General features: G+C 35.1%; 1 protein-coding gene across 6 annotated transcripts in view; it reads left to right on the top strand.

Annotated features, from left to right (window-relative positions):
• MATR3 (matrin 3) overlaps window positions 1–17,254 on the top strand; it is a 28,419-nt gene extending 11,165 nt beyond the window's left edge. For 3 of the 6 annotated variants that reach the window (XM_008691536.2, XM_040622377.1, XM_040622378.1), the window contains 14 exons: window positions 1–841; window positions 5,710–5,771; window positions 6,739–6,780; window positions 7,120–7,232; window positions 7,822–7,874; window positions 8,402–8,527; window positions 9,040–9,165; window positions 9,341–9,508; window positions 10,506–10,637; window positions 11,094–11,137; window positions 11,234–11,609; window positions 13,393–13,759; window positions 14,243–14,364; window positions 16,168–17,254. The exon at window positions 1–841 is cut by the window's left edge and continues 251 nt beyond it. In XM_008691536.2, the coding sequence (XP_008689758.2) occupies window positions 1–841; window positions 5,710–5,771; window positions 6,739–6,780; window positions 7,120–7,232; window positions 7,822–7,874; window positions 8,402–8,527; window positions 9,040–9,165; window positions 9,341–9,508; window positions 10,506–10,637; window positions 11,094–11,137; window positions 11,234–11,609; window positions 13,393–13,759; window positions 14,243–14,364; window positions 16,168–16,218 (2,623 nt within the window). In that variant the 3' untranslated portion in view covers window positions 16,219–17,254. The remainder of the gene's footprint in view (window positions 842–5,709; window positions 5,772–6,738; window positions 6,781–7,119; window positions 7,233–7,821; window positions 7,875–8,401; window positions 8,528–9,039; window positions 9,166–9,340; window positions 9,509–10,505; window positions 10,638–11,093; window positions 11,138–11,233; window positions 11,610–13,392; window positions 13,760–14,242; window positions 14,365–16,167) is intronic. The other 3 variants (XM_040622380.1, XM_040622379.1, XM_008691537.2) reach the window with 2 other exon arrangements.
• The last annotated feature ends 6,327 nt before the right edge of the window (window positions 17,255–23,581 follow it).

The raw sequence follows: 23,581 nt of genomic DNA, 5'->3' as shown, positions 1-23,581 counted from the left end.
AGGAATAGGCCTTCTTGCTGCTGCTACCCAGTCTTTAAGTATGCCAGCATCTCTTGGAAGGATGAACCAGGGTACTGCACGCCTTGCTAGTTTAATGAATCTTGGAATGAGTTCTTCATTGAATCAACAAGGAGCTCATAGTGCACTGTCTTCTGCTAGTACTTCTTCCCATAATTTGCAGTCTATATTTAACATTGGAAGTAGAGGTCCACTCCCTTTGTCTTCTCAACACCGTGGAGATGCAGACCAGGCCAGTAACATTTTGGCCAGCTTTGGTCTGTCTGCTAGAGACTTAGATGAACTGAGTCGTTATCCAGAGGACAAGATTACTCCTGAGAATTTGCCCCAAATCCTTCTACAGCTTAAAAGGAGGAGAACTGAAGAAGGCCCTACATTGAGTTATGGTAGAGATGGCAGATCTGCTACACGGGAACCACCATACAGAGTACCTAGGGATGATTGGGAAGAAAAAAGGCACTTTAGAAGAGATAGTTTTGATGATCGTGGTCCTAGTCTCAACCCAGTGCTTGATTATGACCATGGAAGTCGTTCTCAAGAATCTGGTTATTATGACAGAATGGATTATGAAGATGACAGATTAAGAGATGGAGAAAGGTGTAGGGATGATTCTTTTTTTGGTGAGACCTCGCATAACTATCATAAATTTGACAGTGAGTATGAGAGAATGGGACGTGGTCCTGGCCCCTTACAAGAGAGATCTCTCTTTGAGAAAAAGAGGGGCGCTCCTCCAAGTAGCAATATTGAAGACTTCCATGGACTCTTACCGAAGGGTTATCCCCATCTGTGCTCTATATGTGATTTGCCAGTTCATTCTAATAAGGTGAGTTAATGCAACAGATACTTCTAATTTCTTTTACATTGTAGTGCCTATTCTGTATTTACCTATATCTTTTACTCTAATTCTGTAGTCTGGTGACACTGAGTTGATCAAGAATTTTTATGCTTTTGAGAACACTTTATTTGGAAGGTAATTGTTTTTGAGCATTAAACCAGGGCTTTACATTAATACAATCTGCCTAGATTACTTCTGGCCACAAAGCTGTCATCCACTGGAATTATCTTGTTGGTTTTTGGCATCAATATGTTCTTCTTAATCATATATTTAAGCAGGTTTTTTGTCTGCTTTGTTGAATTGTTTTAAGTATTTTTTTTTTTTTGCAGTCAATGTGCTCTGCCATTCAGGATGCTAGATTTCAGCTCTCCATCTGTCTTGATTGCTGATTTGTATGTAGTAAAGATGTATTCTTGAACAATTCTCTTTTTTTCCTTATCTGTGGCTACAGGGAAAGAGTTAATGTAGAGCCCTGGTGTTTGTTTCAGTATGTTTCATATTTTAGATGAGTTCATTCTTCTTTTTTAATTTCCCTTTAACACAAACTCTCATACTATGACTGAAATTTTTCATCATTTTTTTTCTCCTTTTCCACAACTTTCTTAAACATACTTCAAAAACTCACTTTTTATTATCCCATATTGCATCTGTCCCTTTAGAGACTTGGAAAAATCAACTACTGCAGTATCCTGCTCTATGTTCCTCATAAGCATATTCTTTTTCTGACTAGGCTTAGACTTCTGGTATAGTCATTTGAGCAAAAAATATATATATATCTAATTCTCCTTTGCTTTAATTATCACATCTAGCAAAATGGGAGCTTTTTCAAAATGCCCTTATAAATACATTGTCCTTTCTCTTCCAACATTTTCAGTGTTACTCATTCTCACTGAATTTTTTTCGATATACAGTGCAGTTGGCTTAAAAGTCAACATAATAGCACTCTAATAGCTTGATCGATGTATGGTCTCTGGCCGTCCATATTTCCTGATGTGCTGTACAGTAATTCTACTTAACATGTTACTGCCATGAAATTGATTTGATGATTCCTATTCAGGGTTTTTTCTTTACAGTAACATCTGGAAGGATCATTTCTTTTTCGTATCTCTCCCTCTAAAATGCATTTTTAGTGACTTGATTTTTTTTTTTTTTTTGAGTAAACTAAATCATAGATCATGAGTGACTTTGTTTTTAATATTCTATTTAAAAGTATTTACCAGTCACTCCCTTTTCTGTGTTTGGAGCTCAGTATTTTTGCCTCAGATAATTAAGAGACTTCTTTTATTTGAATTTACAGAATACTTTGGAAAGTGTCTTCAAGAAGTTAATTCTTTGCTAAATTCATGTATTTCTATAATACAAAAATCTTTTGAATTAATGTATAATAGTTTAAGTACAGCACAAACAAGGAATATTTTAATCTTTAATCCAAATAAAATAAACTAACATCGAATGCTAAATTTAAATTCCTAGATTAATTTTTATTGAAGACATAACCCCAAACTCATAAAAGTTAGGGAATTTTATTTGCTAGGTGTCTTTTAGTGTTGTCTTTTTTCCCAAATATGTTGGATAAAGTTTTAGCTCTGGTGGGAGTTAATTTAATGAAAAGGTCCACAAAACTTTGGTGGCTCAGTTTTTTCTGTTACTTCTTGCCTTTTGCAGAATTGGCAATATGATCAGTGTTCTCAGATAGGATCTCTAAATTCCAAGGAAAATAGCTCGTTACAGTGTCTCAAATCAAAGTGATTCTAAGGGACTTAAAATCTTTGCTAATGGAGTCCTCATACATCAAGAGCTGTTGCTGGAAATCTTATTCTGACTTTGAGCAGTATTTACCCTTGTTGCTTGCACATAGAAAAACAATAAAAGGAACACAAAAGGAAACCACAAGAGGGCTTTAATCAGAGAAAAGTTTGTTATTATTTGTGATTAATCTTTTCTCTCCAAATTTTGCTGCCTGTTAATTCCTGAATAATAATATTAATAAATCACTACAGCTAAATGGATCTAAATTGACAAAAGAACAGTTTTAAAATATCTGATGAAACTTTGGATTCAAGAGTAAGATACCCTACCTAGTGCAAGAGGTATTTTAAACCTGTAAAAATGTTTGGGCCCTAGCTGGTTTTGGTATTCTGCCACAGTATTGGAAACATTTAAGAATTGAGGCCCTTTGATTGATTGATTGATTGATTTACAAAATTTGTATTTGTAATTGGATCAATTTTAAGAAGTTTAAGCACTTGGGTTTTCAATGTATTCCAGTTTCCTTAACAGCTCATGTTTTCTGGGTATCTGCATTATTGAAAAAATAATTATATACCTTTAGTTGTGGTCCTTTCTCATTTTATAGCTGATATAGAAACAATGACTTGAGAGAAAATTCCTGTGGTGAAAGTGGATAATGAAAATTTTTAAACATTTAATCCTGCTCTCTGGTATTGCTGCATAACTTGGAAAATCTGTTCTTTTCACTTAGTGGTAGTGTTAAATAGCTTACATGATCAAAACTTCATCTTACTATGAAATAAGGAACTTTTAGGTGAAAAACGTGATCTAATTTGTCATCATTATTTGATATTTTAAGTGATTTTCAGTGATGGTGTTGCTTTTATTTCTTTCTAGGTCATTTTAGAATGTCAAATTGCTTTTCTCCACAAACTCAAACTTCCCTCAAATTCTTTTCACTTAAAAGTGCCCGCTACAGCCTTTTCACCGTCTTGTCACTTGAGTTCATATTTTTCCTTTTAGTATTCTAGAAGCCCTTAAATTCTTTATTCTGCCATTCCAGAAGTGCTTCTCCCAAATTATCCTTTCTTTATATAATTGAGGTATCTCAAAGACATCAAGGTGAATATAGTTTTCCTACAGAGCTTCTGCATTGAAAACGTGAATCCTTTTACCTTATTAATCTGATGCGAAAGTTACATCAGTGTAGAATCAAGGATATAGGTTTTTTTAAAAACCCTTTTGACTCTTAATCCTCACTCTAAACCAAAGATCGGTGTGGTAGTGCAGATTAGGAATGGGTGGACTTGGGAGATACGTAATAGTTCTTTGATCTTGGCCTTCCTTCTAGTACTTTGAAAGACCAGCTACACTTTTACCATAAGTTTGAACCTTTAAAGAGCATTGAGGGTTGGATATAAATAGTTTTCTGTTCAACTAGATACCCTTTTCATCTCCTGTGAAGTAGAAACATGCCTAATAGGGTAACTTTTACTCCTCTCCCAAGACACTGCTTCTCAAGAACATTTTAAATAAAATCTGAATATTTTTAGTCCAGAAAATTCTGAGTTAAGGTATTTGTTTAATCCCTCTTAGGGATTTTGTGAACTTTACCTATGGCGCCTCTTCTTACAGCCATTTTAAAAGTGTCCTCCAATAAGTCAGTGGTCTGTTGCTTTGCAAGTACAAACTTTTTATATCCCAAATAAATGGTTGTGGAGCTAGCTGGAGAGATTTCTTCAAGTTCCTTAGATATATTAGCCATTATTTTTAAAAGACAGTTTTGCTTTGTGATAGAGCTTCCATAGTTCTTTCACAGGATTTTAGTTAATTCTTTTAGGGCAGAAGTACGTAAACTCTTGTAATATAAATTCATTTTTTAAAATTAGGTTTATAAAAAACCATTCTGAAGCTTTTCAAGAAGGTATCTCTTGTATTTGGTTTCTTATTTTAGTTCAGCTCTAAGTGAGACCCCCTTTTAAAAACATTGCCTGAGCGTGTTTTATATTCCAAATATAATGTATTAGGTAGTGTGGATGTGACAAAAGTTGCCTCATTTTGTGGGAATTTGTGAAATGATACTTGTAAAGCAGGGAATTGTAAAACGAGATAGCTTTATAAGCAGTGTAATTACAGTTCATTTTTTTCCTTTTTGAGCACTTCTTATGTGCCTGGCAATGTTCTGATAAGCAGTTTACCTTTAGTCATTCACTTTACACAAAAGCCTAGGATAATATTGAATCATAGTAAATTTCAATAATACGTACCAAGGATTCATGTCTGCTAAGTGGCACCTTGGGAATGGAACCTAGGCAGTCTGACAGCAGAGCCTACTTTTCCTAACTCCTCTTTCTTCAATTGTGTAAAACATTGATCATTTATATGTGGATTTTTAACTAAAAAAAGGAAAGCTTATTTGCATAAAATAGGAAAGAAGTTAATCCCTTAAATTAAAACTAATCACAAATCACAAATATTGATGAATATAATGTTTCCCTCCCTAAAATTTGGAAACAGACATTCCTGAAATTTGCTTTTTTACTTTTGGGAAATATAATGGGAGCTTAGTTTTTTGATAAGTGGGGAGCATTTTCTAGAAAAGCCATTCCTTTTGAATCTTAGCTTTTCATGGCTGTAGTACACTTGGAACATGCCTCAAAGCTGGATAAAATGAAAGATTCTATTTTTAACTAATCACATTTATAACATTTCTAGAAAAGTAGATAGAAGCATGGATATTTTATCATAGAGTTTTATAAAAAGCAGTTCTAATGATACAATATATATAATCTAGTTCAGTCCACAGCAGAGATTAGTATGTTTAGCTGATCTCAAGGTCAGTTATTATTCTTGATCTTTATTAACTCTGTCTTTTCCCTGTCAGGTCTATTAGTATGTTAACCAAGTTACCCAGTTTTTCCAAGAATGTGCATGGCGTATTTGAGGGCAGGATCATGCTACAAGGATTCAGAGAAATGGTTTTAAATTAATTCATTGTGACTAGTGAATGGTCAGGTGTTTCTACAGTCTGTCATACTGCATATAAATTAACTTCCTAGAATTTGGTTCAAATGAAAATATTTTTGCTTTATTTTTGTTAATTCTACTAATTTACTTTGCTGCAGGAGTGGAGTCAACATATCAATGGAGCAAGTCACAGTCGTCGATGCCAGCTTCTTCTTGAAATGTAGGAGTTTGAAATACCTTTAAAGCATCCGTATCGTGAATCAGAAACAGCCATTGATTGGTTTTGGGGAGTTCATCATTTGCTTGTGATATCCACATTGTTACCACTGCATAGCTGATACTGATAAGGCATTACCAATTACAAAACAAAATGTTTAGCTGTGGAATCTCATTTCGGAATATTAGGTTCAGTGATAGTGGTATTTTGTTATTTAATATTATTTGTAGGGCAGATAAACATTGGCTCTTTTTCTACAAATTGCAAGCATTTTTAATAGACTTAAAGATGGCCTTTGATACATAGAATAGACTCAGACATTTTCAGTAAGAGTTAATACGTGCTGTAAAAATACAGATCGAGAAAAGGGGAAGAGTCATTAGAAATTACAAGTTGTCAAGCAAAATCCGTCAAGATACATTTTTTTGCTTCTGAGTTATCGTTGGTTCTGATTTTAAGCTGCTGGAATGGAATTGAGTTCATAAAGCATCTCCCTGCCTAAACACACATACCCATTGTTCACTAGAGTACCAGTTTTCACATATGTCTAGCTCTGTTGGGGCTTTCTTTTCTTTTTAGTGTCACAATTCAGCTGTTTTTGGTATGGGTATTTAATTTTGGTGAAGGAAAATCTCTGGTTTGTCCTTATTTCCCTGTATACCCACATTTCCAATTTCCCATGCAGCACTTTTTCCTCCTTATGTCTTACCAAATAAATATAAAAATTAAACTTCAACATATATTACCTACATTTTCAATACAGAACAAGTTTATTCTTGTTCATTTGGATTATTTTGAAGTTCTGGAGGTTTTTTTGGAAGACTATGATATGTTTTAAACTGTAATATTTCTAACACTTAGACTCTCCTATAACATCACTAATAAGTAAACTCTGTTTTAAAGGCCAAACAAGGCTATTTTGTGAAAAGGACAGTTTTATTTTAAAGTTAATTTTCTGGTCTCTTTAAAGCTACCCAGAATGGAATCCTGACAATGATACAGGACATACAATGTAAGTTAAAATTTTTAAGCTCTTGTTTATAAAGGAGATCATTTAAGGAATTCAGGTTAAACTTTAAAAATTTATAAGCAAAAAATATTTTCTGAGTATCTTTATTAAATATGAAAGTTTGGTATGAGTCACTATGGGTAAAAGAATCTTCAGAATTCTAATTTTTATGTTAGTGATTTTTATTTTATTGTTGTTACAGCTTTTTCCCTAGTTACTTCACACATAAATGCCTTCAAAGATTGGAATAACAATCATTAAAGGGGTGTTTTAGCAATAAATCTTAATTATTTCTGATGGACCTCTTTGTCATTTATTACATTTTATGTCTCACGTTACTAGGGGTGATCCATTCATGCTGCAGCAATCTACAAACCCAGCACCAGGAATTCTGGGACCTCCACCTCCCTCATTTCATCTTGGGGGACCAGCAGTTGGACCAAGAGGAAATCTGGGTGATTATAAAATTTGTTACCTTTTCCTAAGAGCTTTTACCATAAAAATTAAATGCAGCGATTAGAGGTGAAAGAAGGCTTGTTGGAAAATTATCCAAAAATAACATCACATCACATGAGAAGATATGGTTCTTATTATATTTGTGGTAACCTCTGATTTGTATTTGAAAGATGCCCTGTTTTCCTGAGACGCCTGGGTGGCTCAGTTGGTTAAGTATCCGATTCTTGATCTCAGCTCAGGTCTTGATCTCAGGGTTGTGAGTTCTGGCCCCACACTGAGCTCCTGGCTGGGTGTAGAGCCTACTTTAAATAGGGTGGGGGTGCCTGTGTGGCTCAGTTGGTTAAGTGTCCCTACTCTTGGTTTCTGCTCAGTTCATAATCTCAGGGTCCTGAGATGGAGCCCTTTCTAAGGCTCTGTGCACAGCAGAGAGTCTGCTTCTCTTCCTCACCCTCTGCCCCCCTCTTGTGTGTTCTATTTCTCTCTAAAATAAATCTTAAGGAAGGAAGATAATACATTTTTCACTTAAAACTATTATAACAAGTATATTTATTATAAGACTGAAAAAAAAATCACTTTTTCTCCATAAAGGTGCTGGAAATGGGAACTTGCAAGGACCAAGACACATGCAAAAAGGCAGAGTGGTCAGTAATACAGTTCTTTCTTTTACTTTGTTCTTTGGGGAAGTGTAGTTTAACTTTGAGATTCCTGCAAATTGAATCTGTATTGTAGTCCTTTATTACAAAAAGATTGCTATTGTTTGAAAGCCATCAAGTTTTTATATATGACTTTAATTTTCATATACCCATAGTACAGAGATCTCACCTTGAGTGTAACAAATTTTGCTGTCCATTTATGTGTACAGTATTCCATTTAAAAATAACTGCAGAGGCTTTCTGAAACTTTGAGATATACCCCAGTGAATCTGATTTCCTGTGTAGTTTTTAAATTCTCTAGAATGTTATGAGTTGTTTTAAATACTTAGCTGTTCTGGTTAACTTTAGAGTATGAAACTTCAAATATATATATATATATATATACGTATGTGTGTGTGTGTGTGTGTATATATGTGTATATATACACACACACATATATATGTATATATATATATAATTTGTGTCATCTTGATTCTAAAGAGACCTCTTGACTTGATTTTTTTCCTAATGAATAGGAAACAAGCCGGGTTGTTCACATCATGGATTTTCAGCGAGGGAAAAACTTGAGGTATCAACTATTACAGCTGGTGGAACCGTTTGGAGTCATTTCAAATCATCTGATTCTAAATAAAATCAATGAGGTAGGAGTTGAAATAAGTGTAGTAAAATTTATTCATTACTAATACATTTCCTAAAGGAATTATATGATTTTGTATTAGAAAAAGAACTCAATGTAATCCTAAATCATTAATAAGGAATGTAGTAGAGAAAAAGCAAATAGTTGAAGTACATCAATAACATTAATTTCTAGGCCTAATGGATATTTAGTAAATTTATTAATTGTGATCCTTAAGCAGTAAAATTGTCATTATATTACTATAAGGGCTATAAAAGGATGATAATACTTTGAGAAGCCATTCCAAACTTTTACCAAAACGGGTGCCAAATTATTTCAAATACAATATACATAATAAATGACACTTGAGTAGCATGACGGTAGTAAAATCTGAGATGACCTTTAATAAAACAGCAAATTAGCAATGTTGGTTCTGCTTTTAGACTTTTAAAAATGCTCTCTAATGATTAAATATATCTTAAAAAGACTTGGGCAGTGTTCTTTTGTTTTGGAAATAATAATTTTGTCCAATTTTAGGCATTTATTGAAATGGCAACTACAGAGGATGCTCAAGCTGCAGTGGATTATTATACAACCACACCAGCATTAGTATTTGGCAAGCCAGTGAGAGTTCATTTATCACAGAAGTATAAAAGAATAAAGGTAATTATCAATTTTTTCTAGATTTGTACCACCAACCATCGTTTTAGTATTTATTAACTTCAGCCACTTTAGGTTGTTGCTAATAACTAGAATTACCTCAACTATTAAATAATTATACCTACCACCATTTGCCTTGCCTTTTTTGTTTGTCTTTTATTTTCTGTTTATTATTTAGAAACCTGAGGGGAAGCCAGACCAGAAGTTTGATCAAAAGCAGGAGCTTGGACGTGTGATACATCTCAGCAACTTACCTCATTCTGGCTATTCTGACAGTGCAGTTCTCAAGCTTGCTGAGCCTTATGGAAAAATAAAAAATTATATATTGATGAGGATGAAAAGTCAGGTAATACCACATATAGAAGTTTTTAAGGAGAATCATGTGGTGAGGGAGGGAAAAATAAAATAAGACAAAATCAGAGAGGGAGATAAACCATAAGAGACTGAACTATAGAAAACAAACTATGAACTATTGGAGGGAGGTGGGGTAACTGGGTGATGGGCATCAAGGAGGGCATGAGATGTAATGAGCACTAGGTGTTACATGCAACTGATGAACACTGAACTCTACCTCTGAAACCAATAATACACTATATGTTAATTTAAACAAATTTTAAGTTTTTAAGATTATTTCTCAGTACTTTAAGGTTTTTTTGTGTGTATCTTCATTTTTAATAAAGGGAGAATATAATATCTTCTCATAGATAAATTTTAAATTTTCTTCGCCTAACTGCTAAATGGTGATACTTTTTTTTAAATCACTAGATTCTCAGTGTGTAAAAGTGAGTAAATACTGAGAAACTATAAAGTGGAAAGTAAAGATGGTAACTATTTGTTTCCAAGTTTGCATCCAAAAAAATCTCCCTGTGTATATGTAGGTATACTGTTTCTTCCTTGCCTCAAGTGGTATTACATGATACTGTTGCTTTTCACTTTATATGTGATTCCATTGAATAAATTGTAACAAATTTAACTTCCTGAGTTGATGGATAATCAGAATTTTGTGTACTGTACCAGTGGTGCTGTGGACTTGGCAGCATATACATTTTTACATATTTGTATCATAATTGAAGGATAAATTTCAGAATTAGAATATTGTATCCTGATACTTTCTTTACCTTTGATATTGCCAAATTGGTCTGCAAAAATTAATACCAGTTTATAATCACTTGTGGTTTTTTGTTTTAAAAATTGAGAGTATAAAACATCTTTATTTCGTTGTTAACTCTTGGGATGGCATTCTGAGTTTGTATGTTTCCAGACTTTTTTAGTTAATTTTTTTACATTATTTTAAGTAGTATCTTGTGAGCTGATTGTCTTTTTTTCTTGTTTCTTTTTTTAAGGCTTTTATTGAGATGGAGACCAGAGAAGATGCAATGGCAATGGTCGACCACTGTTTGAAAAAGGCCCTTTGGTTTCAGGGGAGATGTGTGAAAGTTGACTTGTCTGAAAAATATAAAAAATTGGTACTGAGGGTATGTAGTACTGGATTTGTCATCATTACAAAGCTAATTTCACATATTTCAAGCTACGGCATTCTCATAAATATTGTTAAGAATATAAGATTTGGTTATTTAAAGATCACAGCCTCCCCCCCAATTCTTCAGTAGAAGTTTGTTGTTTTTTTATTAAATGGTGTTACATTAAAAATGCCTTTATTGCTTTTATCTATTTTATTTAAGATTTTATTTGAACTTGAGTTCTGCTACCAAAATATTACCCACTGCTCTATGCTGTGTTGAAATGTTGATTGTAATGAACTGCTTATCGTAGGCAGCTTACATTCTTAGGTATGGTTACTGAGATTGAATAAGCTTAGTTGATGATATAAAGGATATTTCTCAACTGTTAGTTCATTGGATAATTACATAATCTGCACATGAACGTATTCTAATACATTTATTTAACCGATACAAATTTTTGTCTTTTAGATTCCCAACAGAGGCATTGACTTACTGAAAAAAGATAAATCTCGGTAATTTCATTTTGTGTGTGTATGTACACTGGTATATTGAACTTTTGTTTTCCAACTCAGGAGAGCTAATTAAGGGGGGTATCCTTTTGATTTCAGAAAAAGATCTTATTCTCCAGATGGCAAAGAATCTCCAAGCGATAAGAAGTCTAAGATTGATGGTTCCCAGAAGACTGAAAGTACAACTGAAGGTAAAGAACAAGAAGAGAAGTCAGGTGAAGATGGTGAAAAAGATACAAAGGATGACCAAGCCGAGCAAGAACCTAACATGCTTCTTGAATCTGAAGATGAGCTACTCGTAGATGAAGAAGAAGCAGCAGCACTGCTAGAAAGTGGCAGTTCAGTGGGAGATGAGACAGATCTTGCTAATTTAGGTGATGTGGCTTCTGATGGGAAAAAGGAACCTTCGGACAAAGCTGTGAAAAAAGATGGAAATGCCAGTGCTTCGGCAGCTGCAAAGAAAAAGCTAAAAAAGGTAAAGGAAGATTGTATATTGACTGTGTTGATAGGAAACATTGATCTAGTTTTCTATTATTTATACTAGCAGGGTCAGATTAAAGAGAATTATTTATATTAGAAAAATCAGTTATGAACCATAATATATAATAAATACTTAAAAGTAAACTCTGCAATAAATAGGTTAAATAAGACTCTTTATAGTAGTTAAAAAGTGTCAACTCAAATTTTTAGTGAAGAACGAGGAAGACCTACATCTATATATGTGTATTATAGTGGTAGTGTATAAGTACTGGTAGGCAGCCTTTTAGTCCAGCTTGTTTTTAAAAAGATGGGATATGAGTTTATAATAAATGAATTGACCCAAGGTACTTAAAACATTTTGCCACTCATTTAAAAAATGTTAAACTTGGGGCACTGGCTGGCTCAGTCAGTGGAACATATGCAACTCTTGATCTTGGGGTTGTGGGTTCGAGCCCCAGGTTGGGTATAGAGATTACTTAAAAATAAGATCTTTTTTAAAAATAAATAATTGTCAAACTTGGAAGAATTTTCCTATTTGAGAAATATAAGCTTGATAATTCAGTAGCTTTTAAGACATTTTTTTAAGATGTTTTTCTTACAATACACATCACAGATAAGCATATAAGGTGAATACAAATATGAAAATATATACATAGCATAAAGAATAGTAAAACAGAAGGCCATTGGTCTACTGGTGATCTACGGTAAGGATTAGAGCACTAAAATGCCGTTGAAGCCCCTTATGTTAAATGGCTCTTTCAGTGAGATGTTAGTATTACTGGTCCATTGGTTCCTTGTAAGGCAGCGTTCAACTATTGGAAGACAAATTTTTACCTCCAGATTTTAATGTCTTGGTCACCTAACAGTCTCTCTCTCTCTCTCTTTTTTTTTTTTTTTAAAGATTTTATTCATTAGAGAGCAAGTGAGCACAAGCAGGGGGAGGGGCAAAGGGAGAGGGAGAAGCAAACTCCCTGCTGAGCAGGGAGTCTGAAGAAGGACTGGATCCAAGGACTCTGGGAGAACCGGGATGGTTACCTGAGCTGAAGCAGATGCATAACCCACTGAGCCACCCAGGCACCTAGTCACATAACTTAGTCTTAAAAGTTATTTTTCTGGCTGAAGTGGATGACTTTGCATAATACGTTTGCACTCTTAAGAGCTGATATTTATTACATGCTGTAAATTTTTCTGAGCTCTTTGTGTATGCTAATAAAGTTAATCCTCACAGTAACTGTAGGCAGTAGATTCATACCTTTGTTAACCTGGCTTCATGAATGCAAAAATTTAGGCATTGAGAAGTTCAGTAAATTGTCCTTGGTCATACTGCTTAGAAGTGGCAGAGTCAAAATTTAAACAGAGGCGGTCATGCTCCAGAGCTTGATTTTTTTTTTCCTTTTTTAACCACTACACTACTTTAGACTGTTCTCTAAATAACAGTTGTATTGTAAGATACTGTCTTCCAAAGGATACCACTGAACTACTTTCATCAAGTCACATCTTTGATACAGTCCCTTGCAGCCTAATAGTTTTAAGAAGTGTAGAATATAATATCCTTATCTCATTTATTTTCTGCTCTTCATGTGAGTCAAGCTTTAAATTATTTAGTTTCAAAACAAAATTGTTTTTTTAAAAAAAAGTGATTTTGGGGGAGAAAGGAAAAGTCAGTATTTTGAAAGAATGAATAAAGACAAAGACGCTATCCCTTTTCCTTCAAGTAAAGCAAATGGAAGGGATGCTGCAGGATAATTGTTGCAGAGTAAATTTGTCTTTCTTAACAGCGTCGTTTCCCAGGGAGTATGGAAGGTTTTGTCACTCTAGATGAGGTTGGTGATGAGGAAGATTCGGAACTTCAGAAACTTCGTAAATCGGGCATGGCATTTAAATCTGGTGACAAAAATGATGATGGTTTGGTTGAAATTAAGGTGGACAAGATCGAGGAACTTGATCAAGAAAACGAAGCAGCGTTGGAAAATGGAATTAAAAATGAGGAAAATACAGAACCAGGCGCTGAATCTGCTGAGAGTGCTGATGATCCCAACAAAGATACAAGTGAAAATGCAGATGGCCAAAGTGATGAAAACAAGGAGGACTATACAATCCCAGATGAGTATAGAATCGGACCATATCAGCCCAATGTTCCTGTTGGTGAGATTTAAGGCTTTGTTCTTCCCCTCTCACCCTTCCCAAGTTCTTATTACTAAATAAGATTTTTAAATTGGTTTTAACCTAAATTCTGATACCATTTTGAATTTATTTCTCTGCAGAACAGTTTGTAAACCTTAATTTATATATTCTTTCTTTTCCACTTAACCAACTCTTCTCATTTTGTATTATCTTTTGTTACCATTTCACAATATGGTCTTTCTCCGCATAAAGGTTTCTGAGTATGTCATATTGCTTTTTCTTTACCTTTTATATTTCTGCCTTTTAAGAGTACAGTTAAGTGGGACCTTAAACAGCAGTTAAGTACAATTAACTAATATCATGGTTGTTTTGTTTTAGCTTAGGCTGTATTGGACTTCTCACAAATATATCTCATTCAAGTAATAATGACGGAAAAAAGATTTGAGAACGCTAATTAAAATTTTCAGTTTACTAAATTTGTAAGAATGTATGTTTGTGTTCTAGGTATAGACTATGTGATACCTAAAACAGGGTTTTACTGTAAGCTGTGTTCACTCTTTTATACAAATGAAGAAGTTGCAAAGAATACTCATTGCAGCAGCCTTCCTCATTACCAGAAATTAAAGGTAAGGCTGAATCTAAAAGAGGAGAGTTCTTTCATGTAAATTTATGCAAAGTAAAATGTGTATGGTACCTTCTGTAGACCCATCACAATGCCTTATCCTGGAGATGACACTTTTATTTCTTTGTTGATGGGCCTTAAGCAGTCTAATGAATTCTAGGAACATCTGTTGAGCCTTTTTCTATAGTACATTCTAATCGAATAATTTTCTAGCCATGTTATAAATTCTGTTACAATTAAAGTTATCTAAATATTCCCAAATGAGTGTTGGACTGTAATTTCTCTAATTTGGAAGATTCTGGAGGCTTGAAAGCCAAGTGGAATAATAAAAAAGCTTTTTTGACTTTATGAAATGCCTTGTCCCTTCATACTTAATGATTTTTACATTGGTGTTGTTATTTATTAATAATGATATTCTGTGAGTTTTATGACTGATGGCATATAAGGATAAAAGGATAAATGAATAATAAAACATAATGAAGCATAACAAGTTCTTATTTGGATAATTTGAAATTTGGTATTTTAATGACTTCTCCAAGAACTGAGTATTAAAACAGATAAAGGGGGAAAACTTGAAAGGAGTTAACTCATTAATTACAAATAACCTGGTTTTTTGCACTGCTTTAATAGTAGAGAGCTACTGGAGTATTTTGTCGTCAAAAATGGTCTGTGTGTTGATTTATTAGATGGATAAAGATAGCCTTGAATTTAGCAGGAGGAGGGGAAGATAGCCTTGAATTTAGGAGATAATGCCAATTTTTGGCTGTGTCACTAGTTTGAAATGAAGGTATTCTTTGCTACCTATATGTATCTTACATTTTAGCGTATGAAAAAAGAATGGTGATTTAATTCTGTTAGTAGCAGAGACATATATTACATAGAAGAGTATTGAAATACAAAAGTTGTTTCTTGATGCTTGATACTTTTTGATACTTTTTAAATGATACGCTAGTATCTTCTAGCTATTCTAATTTTCATTGTTTATTGGAGGCGGCTCTCTTCTATTTTAAAGAAACTCTGTCGACTTCATTGGAATTTATTATGCAATATAATATTTTGCTAATGATACATGACTTGATACTTTGATAGTTTCCTGAGTATTTTTCAATGGCTTTTATCCTCTCATCAATTGGGAGTAACTGTAGAGTTGAATAATTCTACCCAGAAGTAAAGAAACTTGAGGTGTTCTAGATGGGGCAGGGGCGGTTACTTAATAATGTCTTAATATGTCCTAAAACTCTAGAGATTATAGGTGCAATACAGGGGTCACTGCTTTTGTAGATGAGATGTTGTGTTTTGTGGGGATGTTGTTTTTTGTTTGTTTTTGAACATAGCCACGGTCATTCATTTAAGTATTGTTGATGGCTGGCTTTATTGCTATAACAGAATTGAGTAGTTGAAATAAAGAATGGCCCACAGACAAAATATTTACTACCTTTGAGAAAATGTTTCCCCACTTTAATGCAAGGCGCACTGTTTGAATAAATGCATGTTATTTTAACTACTCTGTGTTCTTGGAGCAGTGACAGTTCTTCTATGCACGTATGGTCTTTGCTTTCTTATCTCTATAAGTGAATGTTAATTGAAATAATCTTTTTTCACATTTTATCATTTTTTCACGTATCTTAATGTACTGTAATCTAGTTTAGTTTTGTACACTGACCTAAGAATAACTGAATCTTTAAAATAACTGATAATATTCGTTAAATTACACTCAAATTCATAAACTTGGATAGAATATTTTATTTTGGAGTTCATTTAGTTTTTCTTAGATGACTTAATCCTTGCAATTTTTTTTTCTTCTCAGAAATTTCTGAATAAATTGGCAGAAGAACGCAGGCAGAAGAAGGAAGCTTAAGATGTGCAAGAAGCTTAACGATTTCAAAGAAAATAATGGTTCTTTGTTTTTAATGTTAACCTTTTTTAAATACAATACTGATAGTTAGAAGAAAACTATTGTACTCTTTTGTTTTAGTGGAAAAATAATAGATGTATGTTCATGTGTTAAGTGTTATAGCAAAAATACATATACGGTTAAGTTAATGAAGAACTGTTTTTGTTTTATCAGAATGGTAACAGACCGAAGTACTTTGTAGAGACTGACTTGTAAGCTATTTAAGACAACTTGCACCACTAAGAAAAAAGATGTAGAATCATTCAGAGAAATGAAATTTAGTTCCAAGCTTCAAGGAAATGTCAAAACTTTTGATTCCGTTCAATAAAGAACAAAACCAGTTGTATTTTTATTACTTTGATCTGAAACATTCCACATTTTAATCTGAGCCTTGCAGACTTTTCGTTTGGAGTTTGAAACTTTTTTGGTTGCTTTTTATTTGGAGATCTTCATTAATATGAGATTGGTGATTAAAAAGCAGGTGCGGTTTTCTTTTAATGTCATGATGTTGTTTAGGTAATAAGAAATAATAAGTAATTGGCTTTAGATTTTGTAATTTTTTCCCCTAAGTTCCTGCTAGATTTCGTATTCTAGTAGTCAATGTATTTTCAGTGAAATATAAAAATATTCCCGTTCTCTTTGAGCAGTATTAATTTCTTGAGATCTTATTGCTTGTTACTTGAATCCCGTAGCTGTCATACATCTGGTATAAGCAACATTTGATTTTTGAAGTGTGTAGACCATCTCTTCATAAAAGATGTAATTTTACATTTCTGCATTTTAAAAACAGTTTGGCCATAATCTAGACGCACGCTTCTAATTCATAAACCTGCACATGTGACCTTTGTGAACAGAAATTTGCATGTATAATCTGTGTTTACTTGTAACTTTCTGGTAATATACTGCTTATATCTGTGGATTCAAGTTTCTGAAGTGAATACCAATAAAAAAAAAACATAGGCCATGTTCATTGGTTATACATGTTTGGAATGTTAACCAATATTTTTGTCAGTTGTGGTTTTTATTCACTGTTACACTTTTTTGCATGCTTTAACAAATATTACATTTTTAATCTAGAGTGTTCTAAAGACTGCTACTAAAGATCTGAGTTTTAAAGTTTTTGGTGCTGGTGGATTTCTTGTTCCTGTTACATAAAAATGGGGCTATTTGTGGTCTTTAAAAACCTTTGGAGGTTAAAATGCTAAGTGAAGAAATGGCAAAAGCTCGTGTTTAGACCTAAGTATGAAACAATAAAGTTGGAAATAACATGGAATATTACGAATTAGTTCTACCAGCTTTTCAAAATCTTTTGGGGTTCTTGGTGTAAGGGATTTACCTATTGTCAAAAAACAAATTTTTAATTTTAAAAAATACAAGAACTTAACAGGAATTCTCTTTGGAACTTTTATGTCTGAATGTGTTTAAGGGATATATCAGAATTTCATGGTGTATCCCTGAAAGGCGGTTAACGTTTTTTTAATGTGACATGCACAAAAAATCCTTGCCAGTTTATTTCTGCAGTTTAATTTTGGCCTTTACTAATTACCCACTTTTGTTTAATTCCAACTGTTAACTAACAGTAAGCAACACAAAGCATTATGTGTGCATTGGAATCCCTAATTGTTTCCTGTCAGTGATAGCTTTTTTCATAGGTTGGACTTTCTTGGCTATACCAAACTGTAGAAGAAAGTTCAGTATCTTCATTTGATAACATTTAGAAAACAAAAATTCTCATAAGTAAGCTTTTTTTCATAGGAATGTTTTCACTTAAACCTGGTATAAAGTTGAACATTTTTACCACTGTCATTTTAGCCTTTAGTTTAATCTTAGATTAATCCTCTATGAAGGAAACCTTTAAAGACACCTTGATTTTGCATTATTTTTTTAAACCTAATGCTGGTAAATTTGGGATTTGAGTGTGACTCTGATAAAGGCTTGAGGTGACTAGCTATTGTAAAAGTTTGGTTTAAAATTTTATTAATAAGGAAAGTGAATTTCTGGCCACAGAATACATTAACTTCTGTAGAGTCTGAATAATACAATTCTAAGGAAATTTTTAAAGTTCTATCCATTCTCTGAATTCCTTTTAAGAAGGATAGTTGTCCTCACCTGGTGATGTGGAACACAAAATAGACCCTGTTAAGTATTAACAGCAGATATTAGAGTTACAGGGGAAGAGTACCCTTATTTTTTGCCTAGCTTTGTTCACAGTGAATTTTCAGTGACTGTGAACAGTAAAATGTAATATCACCCTGAGTAAAAACTGACAAAAACAATTTGGTGGTGGGGGCACCTGGGTGGTGCAGTAAGTTAAGCATCTGACTCTTGGTTTCAGCTCAAGTTGATCTCAGGGCCATGTGCGATCCCTGCATTGTGTTCAGCGTGGAGTCTGGTTGGGATTCACTCTCCCTCTTCCCTCTTCCTCCTCCTACTCTCTCTCTCTCTCTCAAATAACTTTAAAAAGAGGCTGATGGTGTGTAGTGGAAATCTGCAGGAACACTGTAGAATGTTTTTTAAAAATCAATTGTGGGGTGCCTGGCTGGCTCAGTCAGTGGAGCTTGCAAACTTGATCTTGGGATTGTGAGTTTGAGTCCCCCTTTGGGTGTACAGATTACTAAAAAATAAAATCCTTAAAAAAAATCAGAATAGTAAAGTTGGTCCACTCTGTGCGTTATTTAAGATAATTTGCCCTATGGCTAGGAACAGTTCTGTGAGCTCTTTTATTGGTCTCCCTTGTAGAATATGGCTTAGTATGGCTGAAAGCTCAAGTATTGAGTGGTAATGTGTTTATGATTGGGTATTCCCTGACAACTCTGAGCTGTTTGTTGAGCTGGGGTTTAAAATGCCCTTTCCAGGGGCGCCTGGGTAGCGCAGTCGTTAAGCGTCTGCCTTTGGCTCAGGGCGTGATCCCGGCGCTCCATGATCGAGTCCCACATCGGGCTCCTCCGCTGGGAGCCTGCTTCTTCCTCTCCCACTCCCCCTGCTTGTGTTCCCTCTCTCCCTGTCTCTGTCAAATAAATAAAATCTTTTAAAAATAAATAAATAAAATAAAATGCCCTTTCCAGCCAGCCTGGCTGGCTCCGTGGGTAAAGCTTTTAAGAGACAGCACAAGCTGATGGGGGAAGGGTAGAGGGAGAGCCCAAAGCAGGACTGGATCCTGAAGCAGGGCACAGTCTCACAATCCTGTGATCGTGTCCAGAGCCAACATCAAGAGACTGAGCCACCCAGGTGCCCCCAAAATAAGATCTCGCTCAAAAAATAAAACACCTTTCACTTTGATGCAAGTCCTATGATGGTTAGGGGTGAGGCCAAGATTCTTAGAGTCAGCACTAGTATACAAACAAAATGAATTGTTTTCTTAAGTGGTTCTCAGACGTTAGCATGCATCAGAATTATCTGGAGGCTTTGTTAAAATATGGATGGGGTCCACTAAAATTACCACTTTGCTAGGGTTTTGGGTGGGTCTTGATAATTTGCATTTTTAACAAGTTACCAGGTGATGGTATCAAGCGAAGAAGCCACACTTTGAGAATGATAGTTTTACCTGTCGCTAAAGAAGTATTTTGACTAGGGAGTTGTAATCATGCCTGCCTTTGGTGCTCGAACTTGAGGTACTGCTTTTGCTACTGTTCCAAACCTAGAACTAGGGGAAATGGCTAGAAAATAATCACCATTTGAAGCCTGGGCAAACAAACACACATTAAACACACACACCAGGTGGGGACAGTTCAGTCAGTTGAGTGTCTCACTCCTGGTTTCAGCTCAGGTCATGATCTCACAGTCCTGGGAGAGCCCCCCCTCCCCCCGGCCCTGCTCAAGCTCACTCGCTCTCTAAAATAAAAATTTTAAAACCCCACCAATGGAAGATAACCCATTTCAGAGCCCTAGGTACTGCTTTTCCAAGTGTGTCTTTCATCTTTGGCTCAGAATGTTAAAGTCTTGTAGTTTTCTGAGAACTGGGTACAATCAGACATTTCAAGTTACTGGGGAGAAACGAAGTCTTGGGAATTCACTATTTTGCCTAGCTAAATGTTTCTTTTCCTTTTTTTCTTTTCCCACTATATCACTTAATAACAGGAACTAATGAAAAAGCTTGGTAACAACTAGTTTGTTGAAGTTTCAAGTTAATGGAAAAATGGAAATGGCTACCTCATCACCCAAGTACGTCTAATTAGCTGATTGAAAAACTACAGTAGATACTCGGTGGAGCTCCACTGAACCTTTTACTAGGTAAAAGATAAAGCGGTATTAAATTACAGAAATTAGACAAAGTATGGATGAGGACTGTTACAAAGTAGAACTCTAAAGATGTACAATAGGAAATACGAAAACTAAGTGAAAAGGAAAGGCAGTCTCTATTGGGTCTAGTAGACCAAAAAATGGACATTAGTGCCCACACCAATAGCATATGTAAACTCGGAGAATGGCATTTAAGTACAGCTTTAATGACCTCTGATCCATGACGTCCTTGTGCTTCATGCATGGTAGCATTGGTGAAGTAGTGGTTCTGAAGACCTGATGCAAATGGGATATGCCAAGAACATGAGGAATGTCTCACTTTTGATTAGGATAGGATAGTACTCAAGTTTAAATCATGGCACTTGCATGTTGTAAAGCAGGACTAATTCTTAGGTGCTCAACTTTGCCAGGGTTGTTAACTCAGAAGTAGTGGTTTCTTGTTGGCTATTTGGCTCTTGAGATTTAAATGACTTTTTTCTTCACTTTTAAGAGTTGGTTTCCTGGGCGGCTCGTTCGGTAGAGCATGTATCTCTTGGTCTCAGGGTTCTAAGTTTGAGCTTCACGTTGGGTGTAGAGATTACTTCAGAATCTTAAAATAAGTTGGCTACAAACATCAAGGCATTAGCAATCGGATTCTGGCTACTTTCTTGGCAACTTCAAGTCTATATGGACTGACTTTTTCTCATTTCTCCACATGTATCAGGGTAATCCCCAGCTCTCGTGTGTGAGCTCAGGCCTATGGAGGAAGGTATGGCAGTTACATTAGTGTGTTGGATGGTGAAGCTGTAGTGGTACCTCCTAATTCATTTTCCTGATAGTGGCTACTTCTCACAAGCACCAGGTGTGTCTCTGACCTGTCTTTTTGGTTTTTTTGTTTTGGTTTTTTGTTGCAGTTTTTTTTTTTTTTTTTAAGATTTTATTTGAGAGAGCACAAGCAGGTGAGGGGCAGAGGGAGAGGAGAGGGAGAAGCAGACTTCCTACTGAGCTCAGGGTTCTATCCCAGGGCTCTAACCCAGGACCCTGAGATCATGACCTGAACTAAAGTTAGACGCTCAACTAACTGAGCCACCCAGGAGCCGACTGACCCATCTCATCAGCAGGGAAGGGCTTGGTCCAACCTGGAGGAATTGCCTCTGCCCTTCCAGTATTCTGCAATACTTAGTCACACGTCACCCTTCTGCAAAAACCTTTACCTACTTTACATCTACATCTTAGTCTTTAAGTCCTGTTCATCCTGCCTACTCAGCCTATACAAATTTGATCTTCCTTTTAACTCAGGAATGGTTTTTTATTTCTTTTTAGAATTCTTTTGGTTAAAAACCCGTAACAGTTGATCATCTTAACCATTCTTAAGTACACAGTTCAGTGGTACTACATTCACTTTGTTCTGCAATCATTATCCATCCCCATAACTCTTCATCTTGTAAAACTGAAATTACCTGTTAAGCAAAACTCTCCGTCCACCCCTTCTCCCGGCCCCTCACAACCATCATTACAATTTGTTTTTATGATTTTGACTATCTCATAGACGTGGAATCTGACAGTATCTTTTTGTCTTATTTCACTTAATGTACACAAGTTTCATCCATGATGTACCATATTGCAGAATTTCCTCCTCAGAGGCTGAGTAATACTTCATGGTGTATATATGCCATATATTGCTTATCCATTCATCTGTTGATAGACATGGGTTGCTTCCACATTTTACCTGTTTTTAATGTTGCTGTGAACACAGATGTACAAATAGTCTTCAAGACCCTGCTTTCCATTCTTTGGATATATGCCCTGAAGTTGTATTGCTGGATCATATGGTAATGTTATTTTTAAATTTTTGAGGAACCTCCATACTGTTTTCCACAGCAGCTGTACCGTATTACATTTCCACCAACTGCACAAGGGTTCCAGTTTCTCTACATTCTCACCAACACTTGTTATCTTTTGCTAATTTGATAGTAGCTATCCTGATGGGTGTGAGGTGGCATCAACAACTTTTCCAAGAAAAAATCATACTGCCTTGTGTATCAGTGTTTAGGACCATGCTGGCATGTAGCAGGCATTCAAAATTTGTTGAATGATGCTTTTGTATCCTCACCTGAATTGTAAATATTCAGAGCAGGAGCAGTTGCTTATCCCCACAGTGCTAAGCCCTTACTAAAGATTAAGTATTGCTGGGGTACATACTCTTCCCAGCTTCCACATGCTACAAATGAGCATAGGGACAAGTCCATTACTGACCTGCTAAAGAAACATATGAGGTAGATTTTATTTGAGGTGTGATTTTTTTTCCTGTTTATAAATGCAATTGAGAATTCAGACTATAAAAAAACACATAGAAGACAGTTAATCTTTCAAAATCTGAGATATTATTCTGTTTTGAAATGTTAGAGCTATTGCTATTATAAATAATGCTATTCAATCACATTTGCATTTATACTCAACGTGCTTATTTTTACATATATAATTTTAGATGATTATATGGGCTATTTTGCAGCCTTTATTTTTTATTTTTTTAAAGATTTGAGAGAGAGTAAGCGGAGGGTCAGAGGGAGAGAATCTTCATGCAAACTCCCTGCTGAGCATGGAGCCCAATGTGGGGCTGTCTTGAAAACCAAAATGGATCTCCCAACCCATGAGATCATGATCCCAGCGAAAACCAAGAGTTGAATGCTCAACCGACTGAGCCACCCAGGTGGCCCTTGCAGCTTTAAAAAAAAAAAAAAATGAGTATGAAACCCTACCAAGGGATGTACTTTTTTTTTTTTTAAGATTTTATGTGAGAGAGCATGAGGGGGGGAGGGGGAGAGGGAGAAGCCGACTCCCTGCTGAGCAGGGGATCCCCATGTGGGACTGGATCCCTGGACCCTGGATTCATGACCTGAGCCAAAGGCAGACACTTAACCAACTGAGCCACCCAGGCGCCCAGGATAGACGTATTTTTAATAACTAATGTTTTATTCTGTTACACCATAATTCATTTGAGCAATTCCATATTGATAGGCTTTTTGTTTCTATGAGCCGTACATTTCCCTACATAGGTCTATTTTCTTTGGGCAAATTCCTATACATGGAATGTTGAGTCAGAAGATCT

This window comes from Ursus maritimus, unplaced genomic scaffold, assembly GCF_017311325.1.
Source record: "Ursus maritimus isolate PB19 unplaced genomic scaffold, ASM1731132v1 scaffold_5, whole genome shotgun sequence".
NCBI classification, from domain to species: domain Eukaryota; kingdom Metazoa; phylum Chordata; class Mammalia; order Carnivora; family Ursidae; genus Ursus; species Ursus maritimus.
Note: the sequence above shows the minus strand (reverse complement) of the source record. Positions and strands in the feature narration are given on the sequence as shown.